At 37.4% G+C, this 19,607-nt stretch overlaps 1 protein-coding gene across 4 annotated transcripts in view; it reads left to right on the top strand.

Annotated features, from left to right (window-relative positions):
• The window catches only part of GHR (growth hormone receptor), a 251,391-nt gene extending 232,653 nt beyond the window's left edge, over positions 1-18,738 (top strand). For all 4 annotated transcript variants that reach the window (XM_036910891.2, XM_036910895.2, XM_036910892.2 and 1 more), the window contains 5 exons: positions 1,661-1,839; positions 5,869-6,034; positions 8,051-8,141; positions 15,392-15,461; positions 15,783-18,738. In XM_036910891.2, the coding sequence (XP_036766786.2) occupies positions 1,661-1,839; positions 5,869-6,034; positions 8,051-8,141; positions 15,392-15,461; positions 15,783-16,751 (1,475 nt within the window). In that variant the 3' untranslated portion in view covers positions 16,752-18,738. The remainder of the gene's footprint in view (positions 1-1,660; positions 1,840-5,868; positions 6,035-8,050; positions 8,142-15,391; positions 15,462-15,782) is intronic.
• Positions 18,739-19,607: the final 869 nt, after the last annotated feature.

Raw genomic sequence — 19,607 nt, 5'->3', positions numbered from 1 at the left:
TATTGTCTGAATTTAAAGTATTATATTAGTTAGACTTTTGTTGTTCATTCATTCATTCAGCAAATATCAGTTGAGTCTCTTCCTGGGGCCAGGCAGGTGCTGCGGGCAGAAAATGCCTGCCCTCAAGCTTTTACCCCAGCGTGGCTGGGAAGAGACAACACTGTGAGCAGACACACTGGGGAGGAGCAGAGGAGTGCTGGGGGTTGTGGCTTTACAGGTATCAGGGTTGGCTTCACTGAGACAGTGACACTTGAGTAAAGAAGGAAAAGGGAGAACAGTCACATTATATCTGAGGGAGGGGCATTTCAGCAAGAGGGCACAGCAAGGGTGAAAGTCCTGGGGCAGGGACATGCCTTTGCTCACTCAAGGAACAGCACAGGGGAGAGCAGCTGGCGCCGTGTGAGCATGGAGGGGCTGCTAAGAGGCCAGCTGCGGGAGACCCCAGCACCGAGGTGCTGGTCCCCCTTAGGCCACTGCCGTGACTTTGGCTTTCACATGGAGGGAGATAGGAAGCCCTCGGGGGTATTAGATGATGAGTGATGTGATCTGACTGAAGTGGGAGGTAGTCCCTGTGACAGCTGTGTGCAAGACTGTGCTGAGCACAGACTGAAAGGGGGGCAATGACTACAGGAGGAGAGCGTTTGGGAGGCCAGGGTGGCACATGGGCCCCCGTTACCATGGCGAGGCCGGGCTGATGGAGGTGCTGACCGAGAGAAGGGGTTGGATGCTGGGGATGTCTGGAGACTGCAGTGGACAGAATGCCAGGTGGTGAGGAAAAGTGAGTCAAGGAAGAGTTCAGCGTTTTCGTCCTGAGCGGCTGGAGGAATGAGGTCACTGCACCCGGAGACAGGGAAGGTGAAAGGAGAGTGAGTTCTGGGAGAAGCCTAGGGGGTTGTTTGGGGGTGTATTCAGCTCCAACTGCTTCCTGATGCCTCAGAGGGGTTGTCACGTGGAAGCACGAAGAGAGGTGGTCAGAGCCCCTCCATCCCTAACAAACCCAGCAGTGGGAACCGAGCATGACACTATTTCAGATTGTTTGCATGCATCGAAGTAAAAGACAGAAAACACTGAATCTTCACCATGGGAGACAGTGGTGTAATGTTTTCCTTCTTGGTCTGCAGAAACCATCCTGTGAGGCTGGGCAGACAAGCGAGGGAGCATTGCTGAGTGGTCAGAGGGACAGTACTAGCAGCAGTATGGAAATGAGTGAGACAAGGTCCTTGCCCCAGGTCATCAATAGTTTGAAAGAAAGAAGATTCTTTACCCCTAGTTCCAAAATAGCCTAGTGTTTAAGTACTGTTTAGGTCTTTCTGACTCTCTGTTTCTTCAATTCTGAATCGAAATGTATTTCCTTTGCCAAATTCCCAAAGCATTAATCCTATCAATGCTAAAAGATACGTAAAACATGGCAGATCTTCAAGGAAAGTTATAGGTGAGATTTTAAAAATCAAAAGAAATTCTTGTGGGGGCTTTTTTTAAGTTAAAAACAGATCATCATTATGAAATGATATTCTCTTATAAAATGAGGATATAATAGGAATATTGGGAGAAGGATATAACTAATAAAAAATGGTTTAAAGTAATTTGGACTGTTCAGAAGAAAGCACTGCATTAATATCACCTGTGTCTCTGTGTACTAATTCTCTGTTGAAATGCCCAGTTCAACCAGATCCACCCATTGGCCTCAACTGGACTTTACTGAACATCAGTTTAACGGGGATTCATGCAGATATCCAAGTGAGATGGGAACCACCACCCAATGCAGATGTTCAGAAGGGGTGGATAGTCCTGGAGTATGAATTGCAATACAAAGAAGTAAATGAGACCCAATGGAAAATGGTAAGATGTCGTTACATCTCATGCTTAAAAATCAATCCTTTGACTTTTCTTTTTATATCAACACTGTTCTCATTTATTAAAGTTCCTTCTGACCTAATATCACATGCCCACACTCTATGAAAAATTCTTATTTGAGGAAAACCAATGTAATTAATAAAGTATTATGTTGGAATTCTGTCCCACAGCAGATGTTTCCATGGAGCTATACAGAAGCCTGTGGAGGGAAGGGGAACTATTTCCCCAGTCATCCTTGGTGTCCAGTTTAATTTTAGAACAAAGTCATACACTCTAGCCCTTAGCAATCTTTGGGGATGTGGCTAACCATGGGAAGGGTTATGATTAAAGTCACCAGTGAACTATGGCTAAATATTCTCCCATGATTTCAGTTGCTACTATTCACAAGACCCCTATTAAAATAAGTTTTTAAGTGACTCCAGGAGGGAAGCAGGAGGAGGGAATTTGTCCCCAGAGGTTTCAAAGGATGCTTTGCTACATACCTCAAGGAAGAATCAAGCTAAGAGCTTTTTATGTAGGCATGGAGCATGGTACTAGATGACATCTGAACTCCTCACTTCCTTGACAAGTGTATGGGAACTGGGCACTTGGAAAAATTCCACATGGCACACAACAGGAAGAAAAATGGGGTTATCTTGCTGCTCACAATGTAACTAATTCTAAATCAGTCTAACCACAGCTACAGCCCTGGCTAAGCCAAGTGGTTCCAGGCTAGTCAGCAGGTCATGCCCAGCAGCCTAGCACAGCGTCACTCCCAGAATTTGGAGACACCAGGCCCTGTCCATTCAGGGAACTGCTGAAAAGAAGCCATTGTTGTCAGAGAAGAAAGTTGAGGTTGGAGCAGCTATATATTGGGCTTCAAGATTCTGTTTTCAGAATCATTTTAATTTAGATATCTGTCCCTAACTTGGTGCAAAAAAAGCTCAGTTGGATGCTGAGTCAAAGAAGACTTTCTATATCAGGCTTCAGGCTAACATTTCTTCAGCAACCAGGTACTGAGATAACTATGGAACACAAAGTACTGTGCTAGGTATCCCAGGGCAGCAGTTCTCAAAATGTGAACCATGGATCCCCAAGGGCCCCTGAAACCTTTTCAGAAAGTCCACAAGGTCAATACTATTTTCATAGTAATACTAAAAGGCTTTTTCCCTTTTTTCAGTTTTGAGATTTGCACTGATGGTACAAAAGCCATGGTGGGAACACAGCTGCCTCCTTCCCACAAATCAAGGCAGTCACTCCAAACGGTACTGCCTGTCACTGCACTCCATATCCCCACACATTCAGTCAGAGGGGGAAGGCCGGTTCACAGAAGAAGGTCCATGAGGAAGTTGCACATACTTTGTGTACTCAGCCTTTGAGGACACAGTTTTGAATATTCTGTGTGACACACAGGAAGTACACATAGAGTACTTCTGCTGCATACTGAGGAACTGATGGTTGCCTTGAGCAAAAGCACTGAAATGGCTGAGCTGACAGCTGAACTAGCTGCTTTTTGCATGGCACACCTGTTTCCCTTGAAAGAAAACTATTGATAAACTGATAGATGATTTTTCATATTTGAGTTGGCAAATATTAGGCAACCCTTTCTCAAAACAAAATGAAATGAGTATATCATTTCAAGAAAAAAAATTGATGGTAGTTGTTGCCTGTGAAAAATATTTAAGCTTTCAAAGGAAAATGAGAATTTTGGGAAACTTACCTCTGTAACTGTGAGCTTGATACCTTTCCCAGTCTTTAGAGACGTTCCTGATGAGATCAATGGTGATAATAGCAAAAGTGATTTTTTTAATATTGTATAGTAAAATTTGTGAACATTTAGAAAACTGAAGCAGTATTTTCCAAATGACTAATACATGATGTAACCAAATGGGGATGCATGGGAAATGATCCATTGAAAGTGCTAGATGGAAAGGTGAATTTTAATGTGACAAACTAAGAAAGAGTCATTGACAGTTTCAGGTTTCACATTGCAGCTAACCTTTCAGAAACTACCACTTGTGCCTACCCTAGTTCAGTCAGTAGTCCTCTTAATTTGCTTAATGCCAGCCCCCAAGCAGGTCATATGCTTCTGGTGTTTGAAGCATCTGATAAATTCTTCACACTGGAGTCAGAGTGATCTTTCTGAAATACACTTCCTTGCCTTAGATCCTTGTAATGAACACTCAAAAATGGGCACACATTAAAACCCACTCTTCACTTGTACAGTTCTGTGAGTTTTGACAAATCCATAGAGGAGAAAAAATCTAGTGTTTGTTGTTTATATCAGGAACTGATGTTACCATACAATGATACTGAATTTGGTATTACTGTATCTTTTTTTATTAAGTATGTTGTGAATATAAAAGTAATACTAGTGATCATCTAGTTGCTTACAATTATTTACCAAAGTTACACCAAGTTAAGAATTTGTGTTTTTTTAAAGACTTAATGGATGATGTAGAATTATCCACAACGTATGGGGCCATCTCTTTAACACCAACTGTACACTTGATTGTGTTGGGCTTTGGAAATGCAAATATAATGAAGGCACTGTTTGCCCCCAGAGAATCTTCAGAGTAATATAGAAATCTGAGCAGTGAAATATAAGAAGTAATATAAGATGGGAATTCTCTGGCAGGATGGAATATGGAAAAGTGCCAGGAATGACTTCTTAGAATATCAGCAATACTCACTCACACTGAGGATTGGCTGAGAAGAGAGACTCCTTGCAGGCAGCTGGCAGGGTTCAGTGTGGGTAGCAGAAGGGGAGTTTGGTGTGGCTGGTGGGGCAGATTGAGGGAAGAAGGTGAACGGGGCCATAGGTCAAATCACTGAGGACCCCTTTTCAGTGTTGTTATTAGTGAAGTCTGTAAAGAATATTGGTGACAATAGAGAAATTAGGGCTTAAGTGTGGAAACAGGCTTTTTAAAATATTTTAAGAAAAATAATAAAATGTTTAAAATTTAGAATCCTGCCTTAGAAAAGCATTTTAGCTATACAATATTCCACATTTTAAGAAGCTTCTTTAAAACATGCAAACTAAAAAAAAAACAAAAAACAAACAGGTACTTTATAAGTAGAAACCAAGGTGAAAGGAAAATTTTAGAAGCTGAAAACCCAGCTTCTAACTTAATAAACAAATCATGAGAATTTATTTATGTGAAAAATCCATGCTGTTGAAAAGTAAGTGTTCCTGATTTAAATGGGAACAGGGTGTTCTACCCAAAAACATATGAAAAACACGTACTGAATACCTGCTTTGAGTATTTGACTCAGGGGAAAACACCATCATTAGTTGAGTCTAGCTCTTTGATCTCTGTATGTCTTAAAGGTCAAATAATCTCACCTGCCTTTCCCCAGGAAGGTAAAGGAATATTCTTATCTTAAGGGTTGTGGGACCCTGGTGTTCGTTACCAAAGATTCCAGTGACATTTCTTCACAGATTTTTAGTAGCAAACTCTTTTGAGGTGGCTTTAAGCCTTCTAGAACAAACCAATTAGGTATATAGTTGCTTCTCATAGAATTATTTAAACAACTGTGATTTTTATAGTTCTGTGATCATGAGTGACTACCCAGAATTTCCAAAGAACAGATGTATATATGTGACTATAACTTGTTTTGTGTGGAAATAGGTTTTTCTCTTCCTATGTCTTCATACAAGACTGTAAAATCCCCAAGGACAATTAACATATCTGTAGTCTTCCCTAGATTTCTGCCATTCTCCATAATAATTCTGTCATGCTTTGATTGTAGTAGACCTGACAGCAATGCAAAGATAGACCTGCATTTCTTTAAACAAGTCCGTCATATCTTTGGGTTTAGACTATTATCCATTTAACAAAATGATTCTTCACAAAATTGTTTTCCTTGATCTTAGCTTAAATGGCATACCAGTGCACTTAAAAATGTTATCTACTTTGCAGAAATTCATCCTGAATTCAAATGCAGCACACAAAGGTATTTACCTTGTAGAGTTTAGAGTTTTGGGTTGTTGACTCTCAAAAAACCAGTAAGTTTTATATTTTGTCTTAAAAGATGGACCCTGTATTGTCAACATCAGTTCCTGTGTACTCGCTGAGACTGGATAAAGACTATGAAGTGCGTGTGAGATCCAGACAACGAAACTCTGAAAAATATGGCGAGTTCAGTGAGATGCTCTATGTAACACTTCCTCAGATGAGCCCATTTGCATGTGAAGAAGGTAAAAAGAAAAGATTTTAAATGGCAGCCAATGTGACTTTTCTCAGTATATATTAATATACTCCCTCTTTTATTAGGGTGTTGCCCAGATCAAGATTCAATAGCATCAAATGTGAGGGTGAGAGACCTCAAGCTCACTATCTGTGGCACATATTATCCACTACCAAAGTGGAGGGAGAATTTAGTTTTCAAGTTATTTAATTCCGGAAAAGTCCTAGGGTAAATGCAAATTAGAGGGATGATACACTAAGATATTAATGGGAGATCTCTGGATATTAGAATTTCAGATGATTCTTGTCTTTATGTTTCTGTATTTCTAAACTTCTCTACAATGAACTTGGTTTGCATTTATAATCAGGAAAAAGTTTTTTCAAATGCATACTGAGGAAAATCTCTGCATATGTGGATGTATGGGTATGTGGCATCTAAGAGCCTAATATTGAGTCAAGTGAGGTAGTCAACAGCAGGTGCTTATTGGCTTTAGAAAGTTTAGGTGTAGCTTTTACCTTGAAGAGAGCTTAATAAGTGGTGTACCAGTTATGCTCAAGAATGACACAGAACATTTAAAGGTACTATATAAGAAAAAGACATAATTGAAGTTTCAGCAGATGGGGCCTATAAATTGAGAATAAAAGAACTAAAACTTTTATATACAGAAATAAAGAAGGCTGCTTAATAATAAACAGTAGATGTGTAATGTTATCACTCCCCAATGGTTATTGGTGATAACTCATCTCCATTAAAACCAGAAGGTTTACAAGGCCATATGAGGAGCTGGGGTTTGTTAATGAAACAGTTACAGGCTACAGAGAAATTAGATTTCTGCATTTATGGTACAGGCAGAATCCATACCAAATACTACTTAAATGCCTATAGTACCATCCCTTCTAAGTTCTGCTTAACAGGCTTGATGCTTCACACAATGTTATAATGAAATTCTGATTTAAAAATACATTTGCCACATGACCTCTAAGCTTATTGTGATGACATTTAATTCTAGCATAGCATAGATAAAATCTAGCAGAGATTTTTTCTTAACTGTCTTTTCCTTCCATGTTAAAAGAAAATTTTAACATAAAGCTCTAGCTTTATGTTATATTCCTGAATATGTCATTCAGTTATAAATTATATGTAAAGTTAGAGACACAAGATACAAAATTTCTCTCCCCCACAAATTATAATAGCCATAATATTTCCCTTGGGGATTTTAATAACTGAATAAGAAAATTAAAACAAGAAAGGAATATTACAGCATAAAAGCCTACTTTTAATAAAGCACCATTAAGGTAAATTCCACCTCTTTTTTATTAAAAAGCAGATAACCTCTGTCAGTGTGTAAGAACACTGGGAACCAGCTGCAGGGTTGCTCGCAGGCATTTGTTTGTAAGGAATGAAACAAGTTTTACAAACACATACCCCCAAATCTGCTATGATAAAATCCGAAGTTAGGAGCCCCAATAGTGATCTCCTGTCAAAGGATTTTATTAAGCTATAAAATATATGCTCTGCATGTCTAAAAACTTCAGTCATTGATCAAAAATAGGAACTCTACCCTTACCTTTTTGATAGATCCTCAGTGTGGAGGATCAAAAAATATTACCACCCTTTAAAAAAAAACAAGCAAGTGGACATTATTTAGGTAAAGCAGTAGGTACGTTACCAAGCAGCACTTTGTCCTAGAGCTGAAGCCTTTAATGACTAATGACATACCCTGAGCACATAAGGTGTTTAAAGCCATTGGGTGTTTTTTTTTTATATAAACATGGCTGTGTTTAAACTATTTGCTGTCTCTTTATTTTGACTTTCTTTTTCCTACGTGAAAGGATTAAAAGTAGTGGACAGAGGTATTCTGGGTACAGAAAATACTATTAATTCACTGCTTTCTGTTTCAGAGGTTATCAAGAGAAATTACAGATTTTACTAGATGCGTACAAGTTAAATATTTTTATGTGAAAAAGGAAAGTGACATATAAATATTTCATAATTCTGAGTGAGATATTGTTCTTGTGTGTTTCAGATTTCCAGTTTCCATGGTTCTTAATTATCATCTTTGGAATATTTGGGCTAACAATGATAGTATTTTTATTCATATTTTCAAAACAACAAAGGTAGGTATGAAATAGTCTACTTTGATATGTTTTTGACAGTTGTTTAGAAATCCATGTGCGTTTCCATTTGTTATGATATTTTCTTTGGAAAATCATGAGTGAAAATTTTAATTACTATGGTAACATATTACCTCCAATTATATGTTTGCCACTTTGTTCGTCATAGGGAATTCATAGGTTTCAGTTCTATCTAGGAAGTTGCTTAACATTAAGAGGCTGAAACGAGTGACTGCTCACCTTGTGGTATGTACCTCCTTGACGAAACTGTCATCTCAGAGCTGCCTCTTCACTTCTTCAAAGTCCTGAGCAAGGTGGCTCATTAGTTCCAGGACAGTAAGGTAGCTGGAACCTTTGACTGAGTTTGACACAGACCTGATGCATAAGCAAATTTAAGTCGCAACTAAAACCACCTAGATAATTCACTTTAATAAAATCTTTCTAGATTTCATATGGTGATTTCAAGTAAATTTTGGTTTTATTTAAATTATTAAATTTTAGGGGCGGAGCCAAGATGGCAGCGTGAGTAAGACAGTGGGAATCTCCTCCCTAAACATAAATTATTAAATTTTATTTATATCATTTAAATGATACGTTAACTGCATTTGTAAACACTGCTAAAATTCCAAGTTTGAAGAGATGCCATTCTGCACTCCTTTGGAGTCGAAGGCTTGGGTTCCAGTTATTATTCTGCCTCTACTGTTTGATCTTGTTTGAATCCCTCAACCTCCCTGGGCTTCCTTGTTCCCATGGGTAATATGAGGGTGTAGGATTGTATGACCTTTACATTTCCCTTAAGCTTTAAGATCTATCATTCTACTTTTCTTCCTGAAAGAAACTCAGTACAGACTACAAAAAATTTTAATATTTTTACATTTTAAATAGGAAAAATTATTGGTATCCATTTGCCATTTCTCCCATTTTCTTCCACTTAGAGTATTTTTTCAGTCCCATTTAGAGTATTTTTTAAGTCCCATGGGTTAATCTTTCCCCTTCTCCCAGAACTAGGATGACTTAACATCCCAGTTTGCCTAGAACTTTCCTGGTTCTAGCACTGAAAACCTTGTGTCCCAGAAAACCCTGTTCCAGCAAACCGAGGTGGTCAGTCACCATGCCTAGAACTGAAGACTAGGGTTCCAGCTGAAGCTAAAAGACTTCTACAAATCAGAATGGAATTTATGTGAATATATGGCAAAAGCTTTTTAGTTCTTTTTTTTTTGAGGTTGTATAGCATTTGTGAACATCAAAATAGAATTTTAGTAGACAAAAGAATTTTCACAATGCTGGAGTTCTAGAGTGTCAAGCATCCTAAAAGCTTCCAACTGAATGGGGAAAGGGTTATTATAAGTGGAATTTCATCTCCAGTTTTATCATGTAAACCAATGGGAAAACAAAACTCATTCTGCAGAATTTCATTTGGCACTTAACTTTCTAGCAACACCTCTAATTTACAAACAACTGGTATAAAGCAGAACAACACAGTTTTCAGTTGTTTGAGGAAAAATTAAATATATAAATTTCTCAAATCCTAACAATGTATTTATTTACTAAGTAATAAATTGTTTTCAATTGTTTGAGGAAAAATTAAATACATTAATTTCTTAAAATTCTAAAAATGTATTTATCTACTAAGTAATGCCAGCCACAAAGGAGTCAAATTATTCGGTTGGTTAATTTGAATTCATTGATCTGTCCAGGTGATGGGCTAATTTATATGTAACTGCAGTAGATATACCCACTATGTTTGTAACTTACTCTTAACATTAGCTGTCAGCTTTGAGTCATTGTGAAGGCCAAGTAAATTTGTTATGATGTTTAATTATGTTAACAAGATTTCAAAGAAAAAAGTATTCTCAACAAATAGGACTTCAAAGAAAATAAGAGTGTGTTTCTATGACTAATGATGTTTTTAACTATGATTGGTCAAATCACCAAATTATACAATTGTCCTGAAATCTTTATCATTCTCCCAAATTTCCTGTGCTAAATTAAGTTCTCCGTAGAAAACAATTAGGTTTTTTTCTTTCATTTGTCCACAAAAACCCTTGTTATTGTCTAAATTTCCATGTTCTAATGAAAGTAGGAAATGGAAGAAAATAGTTGTCAGCAGGTGTGCAAAGAACATGTAGTTCCAGTAATTAAAATGATACTCCAGAGAACAAGGTGCTTATGTCTGCTTTCCCCAGAACCGGAAGGCTAAAAAGAGCTTCAGGTCCTACATATCTTTGCTTGAAGTTTTGTGAATCCACAATCCAAGCCACTTCTTCCTTTCTTAATCCGGATAATTGTGTCAGCTCTAGGAAGGTTTATATTTCCAACTTGAATAGGATGATAGGAAAGTCACAGATGTAGTTTCATGCCAGGTTATCTTTATACTCTGTTGTATACAACCCACCCAGCCTTTGAGCTATTACTAATGGGAAAGATAGAAATGAGTCAGCATGAAACAAAAGTGGCAAAGTGGGAACCTGAAAACCAAATTTGGCCTACAGATCTGTGTTTTGTCATTTTATGACACTTTGATTTTGGAGTAAAGATTTTACTACAAAGTGTTTACCAAATGGAAATTTGGATTTTTGAAATTTTCAAAATTGGATTTTGAGAATTCTTTAGATTATCTTTTAAAACTGAAAGACCTAGTGAAACTGGGTTGATATTCCTGCATGGCAACATGCATTGAGCAGAAGACTAACTATCCCATTTGGGAAGGGCGTATGTTCTTCTGTCACCATTCCCATCCCATCCTATGATATTGCATCAGGCCTGCTTCATTCATGTGCATGACCTGCTTGGGCCCTGTAGGCTTCAGGGTCTGCCACCCTGGCCTAAAGTCAACCACTACTCCCAGAATGCTAATATGCGCCGAAATGCATCCATCATCCTGTGCAAAAAAGAAGGCCACATAGAACCAAGTCAAGCATTAGGCAATTGGGAATCTTTGCTTTCTGTAATTAGGGTTATGTCAGATATTTGTAAGTTTTTGACATTTGAAATATTCATTTAGAGTAGCAGAACCAAATAACACAGCAGCATGACAAAAGACAAGGGCCTGGGTTTTGGAGTTAGGTACTTTGGATTTGAGCCCTAACTGTGCCAAGTTGGGTGCATGACTTGAACACTTTCCTTAAATCTCTGAATATTTCCACAGATATCATCTGCTTCCCCGGTAGTTGTAAGAATTAAATGAAGTACTTAGTGCAGAGGTAGACAAACTTGTTTATAAAGGGCCAAACAGTACATTTTTAGGCTTTGGGGGCAATATAGTCGCTGTCATAGTTACTCAACTCTGCCACCTTGGCATGAAAGCAGCCATAGCTCTATGTAAACTAATGAAAGTGACTGTGTTCCATTCAAAATTTACAAAAACAGAGAGCAGGCCAGATTTGGCCCACAGGCCATAATTTGCCAGCCCATAGTTCAGTACAAAATACATCTCACAGGGTCTTATCGGAGACATTCAAAAAAGGTAGGAGTTATTATTAATCATATATATTTTTTCGGTATTTTCATCAGTAACAATTCATTTTAACATTTGCCCCATTGAAGAAACCTAATAAAGGCTATTCAAAGAAACTTTTGGCTTATTCCTTGTTTAGGTAAAAAGGTAAATAGAAATATTTAGAGCATGTGTTCCCTGTTGAATAGACTGTCCATTCACATTAAGTGGAATATCAGCTGCTACCCAAAAATTAGTGTACCAACCTGCCCAGCAGTGGATTCTCTGATATATAAGGCTTTTTTAAATAAGAAAAAGAATTGGTTGGAATGGATAATCTCTGAGCTTTATTCTAGGGCAACAATGCTAATTTTAAGATACAAACTCTAATTATACCATTAAAAAATAGATAAAAGATTTATTCAAATGTATTCAAGAAATATTTATTAAGCACCTTCTTGTGCCAGGAATTGTTCTAAGTTCTAAAAGATGGAATAAAGCATAAGACAGGCAGAATGGACATTGTAATGTGTTATGGTCAAAAAATAAATATTTGGAACAGAAAACTTAAGTGCATCACAGAATTGTGTATGTATAAAACCATACTGATTACTTAGAGATAGTTCATATTTAGTCTTTCCCAACCAAATGATCTTTGTAAAGATACCCTGGTTTATAAGATCAGATTATATAATTTTATACTTACTGTGAGCTCTGTGGTGTGAATTTATCCAAGTCCACCCTTTTTTGAAGGTGCAAATAATTTTGGCTCCATGTGGATTAGCTTTTCTTTCTTTTCTCTGCAAAATACTAATGAGATATATGCATTAAAATTACCTTTTTTTATAATTGACATGGAAATTGGCTTCAGATAAATTAAATTTCTCACTCCCAAATCCTAATGCTGGCTGTCAATAAAAGACATTAGAAGAAGAAAAAAAAGATGATAGGAAAACCACTCTTTAATTAAACTGACTTTTTTACTAGTAACAAAACTGAACCAGTAATCAAAAAACTCCTAAAAAAACAAAATTCCAGGACCAAATGTCTTCACAGGAGACTTACCAAACATTTAAAGAAGAGTTAGTACCAATCCGTTTCAAGCAAGTCAAAAAAAGAAAATTATAGACCAGTATCCCTCATGAACAATGATGTAAACATCTTCAAGAAAATATTAGTAAACCAAATTCAGAAATACATTAAAAGGATCATTCACCACAACCAAGTGGGATTTATTCCAGGGATGCAAGGATGGTACAATATCCACAAATCAAATAATATGATACACCACATTAACAAAAGAGAGAATGAGACCATGTGGTCATACCAGTACATGCTGAAAAAGCATTTGACAAAAATATCCACTTATGATAAAAACTCAACAAAGTGGGTATACAGGTAACATACCTCAATATAATGAAGGCCATATGTGACAAACCCACAGCTAACATCACACTCAATGGCCAAAAGCTGAAAACTTTTCCTCTAAAATCAGGACCAAGACAAAGAAGCCCACTGTCACCACTTTTATTCAACATTGTACTAGAAGTCCTCACTATAGCACTCAGGCAAGAGAAAGAAATAAAAGGCATCCAAATTGGTGAGGAACAAGTAAAATTATCACTATCTGAAGAGGACATAATACTGTACATAGAAAACCCAAAAGATTCTGCCAAAAACTACTAGAATTAATAAATGAATTCAGTAAAGTTGCAGGATATAAAATAAACATACAGAAATCTGTTGCATTTCTATATACATCTATTGCATTTCTATATATCAGTTTAACCAAGGAGGTAAAAGACCTGGACTCTGAAAACTATAAGACATTAATGAAAGAAAGTGAAGAAGACACAAATAAATGAAAAGCTATCCTATGCTCATGGATAGAAATTGATATTCTTAAAATGGCCATACTGCCCCAAGCAATCTGTAGATTTAGTGCAATCCCTATCAAAATACCACTGGCATTTTTGACTGAACTAGAGCAGATAATCCTAAAATTTATATGGAACCACAAAAGACCCCAAAGAGCCTGGGTTTTGGAGTTAGGTACTTTGATTTCAAAGTACAAGGTACAAGATTTCAAAGCTATCTTGAAAAACAAGAACAAAAGCTGAGGATATCACACTCCTGGTTTTAAGCTATAGTAGAAAGCTACAGTAATCAAAACAGTATGGTACTGGCACAGAACAGATATATAGACCAGTGGAACAGAACAAAGAGCCCAGAAATAAACTATGCCTGTTGGTCAATTAATAGATAACAAATGAGGCAAGAATATACAATAGGGAAAATACGGTCTATTCAATAAATGTTTCTAGAAAAACTTGACAGCAACATGCAAAAGAATGGAACTGGATCACTGTCTAAACAAGATATAAAAATAAACTCAAAGTGTATTGAAGACCTGAAACCATAAAACTCCTAGGAGAAAATAGGCAATAAACTCATGAACACCAGCATTAGTAATTTTTTTCTGGATGTGTCCCCAAGCAAGGGAAACAAAAGCAAACATAAGTGGGACTATATCACAGCAAACTTCTGCATAGCAAAGGAAACCATCAACAAAATGAGAAGACAACCCACTGTATGGCAGAATATATTTACAAATGATATGTCTAATAAGGGGCTAATATCCAAAATACATAAAGAATTCATACAACTCAACATCAAAAAGACAATCCAATTAACCATATGATTTCACCTGTATGTGGAACCTATAAAGCAAAACAGAGAAACCTTAAATAGACTCATAAACAGAGAACAGACCTGGTGGTCACCATAGGGTATGGAGGTGGAGAGATGGGTGAAATCGATGAATGGAAAAAAAGGAAAAATTAGTGAGAATATTTGGGTCCTAGTCAGGGTGATGGTTATATGGGTGTATACATGCCAAAATTCATCAAGCTGTACTCCAAGATTTGTGCACTTTATATACCTCAAAAAAAAATAGAAAAAAGAAAATCACTAATCAGAAAAGATATTTACACTCCTAATGTTTATCACAGCATTATTTACAATAGTCAAAATATGGAAGCAACCCAAATGTCCATCGATAGATGAATGGATAAAAATGATGTGGTACATATATACAATGAAATATTATTTGAACATAAAAGAAATGAAATTTTATCATTTGTGACAAAATGTATAGACCTAGAGGGTATTATGCTAAGTGAAATAAGACAGAGAAAGACAAATACTGTATGATTCACTTACATGTTGAGTCTAAAAAACAAAACTGAAATAGACTCGTAAACACAGAGAACAGACTGGTGGCGGCCATAGGAGAGGAGCGTGTAGGGACAGGTGAGATACGTGAAGGGGAAAAAAAGGAGAATGTTTGATATCTTGATCTAGGTGATGATTACATGAGTGTATACACAAGTCAAAATTCTTCAAGCTGTACACTAAGTGGTATGCATTTATATACCTCAATATAAAATTTTAATATTTAACAAATTTAACAAGAATGTAAAAATACATTTTAAACTTTGAGCATCATAAAACTTGACCTTTGTTATGTGGTAGGTTACATTTTTCTTGTTCAAGGTGGTTTCCTTAATACTATTACATTAGGTGGATTATACTTTTTGAAAATAAAGTAACTATGAAATAAGTAAATTGAATTCAGATGAAGACTTTTTGGTCTTTTTCTTTTTCTATAGTGTTTCCTTATTTACCTTAATATTTTCCTTCTCTTTCTCATATCCTACTTATATACAGTACCAGAACATTTGGAATAAGTAATACCTCTTTAAATAAGAGAATGTCTAGCTTTTAAGATATATCAAACCAAACTTTTGTTTTCAAGGATTAAGATGCTGATTCTGCCCCCAGTTCCAGTTCCAAAGATTAAAGGAATTGATCCAGGTCTCCTCAAGGTAATTAATAAATTATGTAAATTATAAATAACATTAATTAAATGTTACCTGCAGAACACTGTCTTACATTGAGAACTTTTGCAAACTATATGAATCACATTCCATTTTTTTGTACCCCTTCAGGTGAAAAATTTTTTAAATAATACATCTCTTAAAATTATGAGAATGCCTTTTGTATTTAAAAGTTCTACACCAGTGTATTTTTTGTTATATGGTTTTGTTACTGTTCTTATACCATAATTAGTCTCTGAATATTATTTGTTAAATCATTTAGTCATTACGAGTTTCTTTTCATAGATCTTCATTTTCTTTGTTTCCTAGGAAGGAAAATTAGAAGAGGTGAACACAATCTTAGCCATTCATGACAATTATAAACCCGAATTCTACAATGATGACTCATGGGTAGAATTCATTGAGCTGGATATTGATGACCCTGATGACAAGACTGAAGGATCAGACACAGACAGACTTCTACGCAATGACCACCAGAAATCACTTAATATCCTTGGGGCAAAGGATGACGACTCTGGACGTACCAGCTGTTGTGAACCTGACATTCTGGAGACTGATTTCAATGCCAGTGACATTTGTGATGGTACCTCAGAGGTTGCTCAGCCACAAAGGTTAAAAGGGGAAGCAGATCTCTTGTGCCTTGACCAGAAAAATCAAAATAACTCGCCTTCTAGTGATACTACCCCTGCTCCCCAGCAGCTCAGTGTTACCCTAGCAGACGAAAACAAACCAAGAGCACTTCTTAGTGACGCTGAGTCAACTCATCAAGCTGCCCATCCTCAGCTAAGCAATCCGAGTTTACTGGCAAACATTGACTTTTATGCCCAGGTAAGCGACATTACACCAGCAGGGAGTGTGGTCCTGTCCCCAGGCCAAAAGAATAAGGCAGGGATATCCCAGTGTGACATGCATCCAGAAGGGGTCTCGCTCTGCCCAGCCAACGTCATCATGGACAACGCCTACTTCTGCGAGGCAGATGCCAAAAAGTGCATCACTGTGGCCCCTCATGTCGAGGTCGAATCACAAGTGCAGCCAAGCTTTAACCAAGAAGACATTTACATCACCACAGAAAGCCTTACCACTACTGCTGGGAGGTCTGGGACAGCAGAAGGGGCTCCAAGTTCAGAGATGCCTGTCCCAGACTATACCTCAATTCATATAGTACAGTCTCCACAGGGCCTCATACTCAATGCGACCGCCTGGCCCTTGCCTGACAAAGAGTTTCTCTCATCGTGTGGCTACGTGAGCACAGACCAACTGAACAAAATCATGCCATAACCTTTCTTTGATTTCCCATGAGCTACATATTTAATGGCAAAGAGTTGGCTGAGGCATAAACGCTCAAACCAAAACAATGTTTAAACCTTTTCAGGGGAGGGAGGCATGGACTCTAAATGCCTTTTACCTGAAATGTTGACAAGTGATATTAAAAAAAAAAAGAACAATTAATCAGATAGATATTCCTGTTGTGAACTGTAAATATTTTAATCTCAAAGACTATTTAGTGGCAGTGATTGTCTTGTTATTATGGGTGTTAATTTTGTGATACTAAGCATTGAATGACTATGTTTTTAATGTAGAGTAAATCATGCTTTTTGAAAAAGCAAAACATCAGGTGGCTTTTGCAGTTCAGGAAAATTGAATGCAAGTCATAGCACAGTTTAATTTTTTTTTATTAATTGGAAACTAAAATTATAGGTAAGAAGACATAGTTTGGATATGTAAAATGTTTATTTTGACATAAAATTGATAACAATATTTTTAATAATTTACACTTCAAGTATGGCTATTTTATATTACACTACACACTGTGTACTGTGGTTCCTACAGACCATCTGAAGAATGTAGCAACTACAGTCCAAAGTTGGTTTAACACTTTGATTAGCGCACCTAAAGGAAAACAAACAACTTAGTTTTTTACAATGCCCTTTTTATACTTCCCCAAATCCCTTAAACAGTTCTAAGATGATTGTAGTTAACTTCATTATTGGAACATGCACATCTTATCTGAATTTCTAAACAATACGTGTTAATTTAGAAAACCATTAAAGGTTTGCACGCCAACTTACCATGAACCCAAACCAACAATAACTCTTTCTTGTCCAAATTTGGGTTCACATCAGAGAGCTACACACTCAGAGGAGTGGGAAGTATAGCTGGTCCATACCTATGGGATATTTACATGCGGCAGCCTGCGGAGTGAGATTCTGAGTGCATGCAGATCGTTGAGAGCTAAGCCCTGGGAGCTCTGCAGCAGGATCTCTGCCTACACAACTTGGTTTTATTCTACAGTTACTAAGCAGGAGTAAGGGACAAGAAGCATTTTGTCTGTTGAAGCAAGTCGAAAGGCAGTTAACCAGATAATGGAATAAAAAGTTGAAGAAAATCATTTTTGTCCCAGAACCTATAGTCAGACACAGACTCGGTCATGGTAACAAGACACAAAAGAAACAAAATTTAAATCCCCACAGATAACTTAAAACTTACTTAAACCAATAGCAGAAACGTCCTTCCTCACCAAACCTTTTATAGGATTTATTTAGTAAAAGAAGTCTCACCGTTATTTATTTCCCCTCTGAATGGACTGGCCTCAGAACTGTCAGAAGAAAGAAAAGGGGCCTGAGTAATTTACAGAGTATCGTTCAATCTCCTAATAACCTAAACATCACTCTTAGGAGCACTGGGACTGGCCCCAAAAAAGATTGTCAAAACGAGAAGAATCTCATCTCACTGAAGAATGCTTCTCACTTTAAGGGGTTTTTTTAAAGGGTAATTTAAGTTAGCTTTAAATTAAATAGTATTTGCCATTTAGCTCAGACCTTCTTAGGAAACAAGCTTAATGACTGGTGATTTAAAATTCCTTCTTTCTTGCAGGAAGGACAGTGAAAAGCTAGAACTGGGTGTTTCAAGTTCAACAGGTCCCTTTGTGATAGTTCAGTAGGTTCCCGCCATCTTGCTGCTATGGTTTTCTCTGAGCTACATAATTGAGTTTTACACACAATTTCGTCAATGTAGAGCCTGATTCAACTTAAAACTGTGTGTTTTGGGAAAACTATCTTACTATTTCAAAATAGGCTGACAACAATTTCTATAGCCAAAAATAGCTAAATACCTCAATCAGTCTCAGAATGTCATTTTGGTACTTTGCTGGCCACACAAGCCATTATTCACTAGTATGACTAGTTGTGTCCTGCAGTTTATATTTAACTTTCTTTATGTCTGTGGATTTTTTTCCTTCAAAGTATAATAAATTTATTTTCTTGGATTCATGATGGTATGGTATGCTTCTATTGTAAAACACCCACATGAAAAGCATCCAAAACCGGAGTGCATATTCTTCTGAGTTCTTCTCATTGCAAGGGGGAGCTTAGCACAACTTGCTTAAACACATTGATACTGGGGGTGGAGATTTTTTTAGTGCGTTTTCAAGGAAACAAAAGCCCAGCTCAAAAATATCCTGCTGGCTTGCCTGGACTGTACCCTCTCCTCAGGCTGCAGCTCCCCATGGCAGAGGCTCTCAGAGCCATGTTTTAGATGCGTTGTAGTTTGCCTGACATTAGGAGGGGGTTTTGAGGAGGGGAGGGTGGTGCTTAGCATTGTCTTTAAGCTATATTTCTAGGTTGAGCATGTTGCCAGGAGGGAGGGAAAGCAGCTCTTCCTCTCCATTCACACATTAGCACAAGTCAGTTTGTTAGGTTAGCTGTCACCATGGGAAGCAGATAGTAAGGCAAGGCTGGAGGCTGGTTAGGTAGGTCATGTAGGAGCCTGAGGCAGCAGTAAAGCCACAAAGCATAGATCCCTCCACAGAAGGCAGGCTGCAGGCAGGTTACCTAACAAATCACAGGCTCTTGGGCAGGGTGCAGAGAGGTGAGAGTCTGCAGTGGCATTGAGAAGCCACTGAACAATTCACTGCTTCAGCAAGTTGAATGCAAACTGCCATGACTTTTCATAATAGTAGAGGGTTGGCATTCAATACTGAAATTAAAATTCTCTGCCTGCCGCCTTCAGCCCTTTGAGGAGCCATTAGTTACCTGAAAGAACTATGGGTGAAGCCATAGTTTCCTACTTCCTTATTTGGAAATAAGGTTTGAAAATCATGTCTTCCCTGCCACTAAGATATCAGAACATTCACTT

This window comes from Manis pentadactyla, chromosome 2, assembly GCF_030020395.1.
Source record: "Manis pentadactyla isolate mManPen7 chromosome 2, mManPen7.hap1, whole genome shotgun sequence".
Lineage (NCBI taxonomy): Eukaryota > Metazoa > Chordata > Mammalia > Pholidota > Manidae > Manis > Manis pentadactyla.
This window is presented reverse-complemented; position numbering and strand designations above follow the sequence as displayed.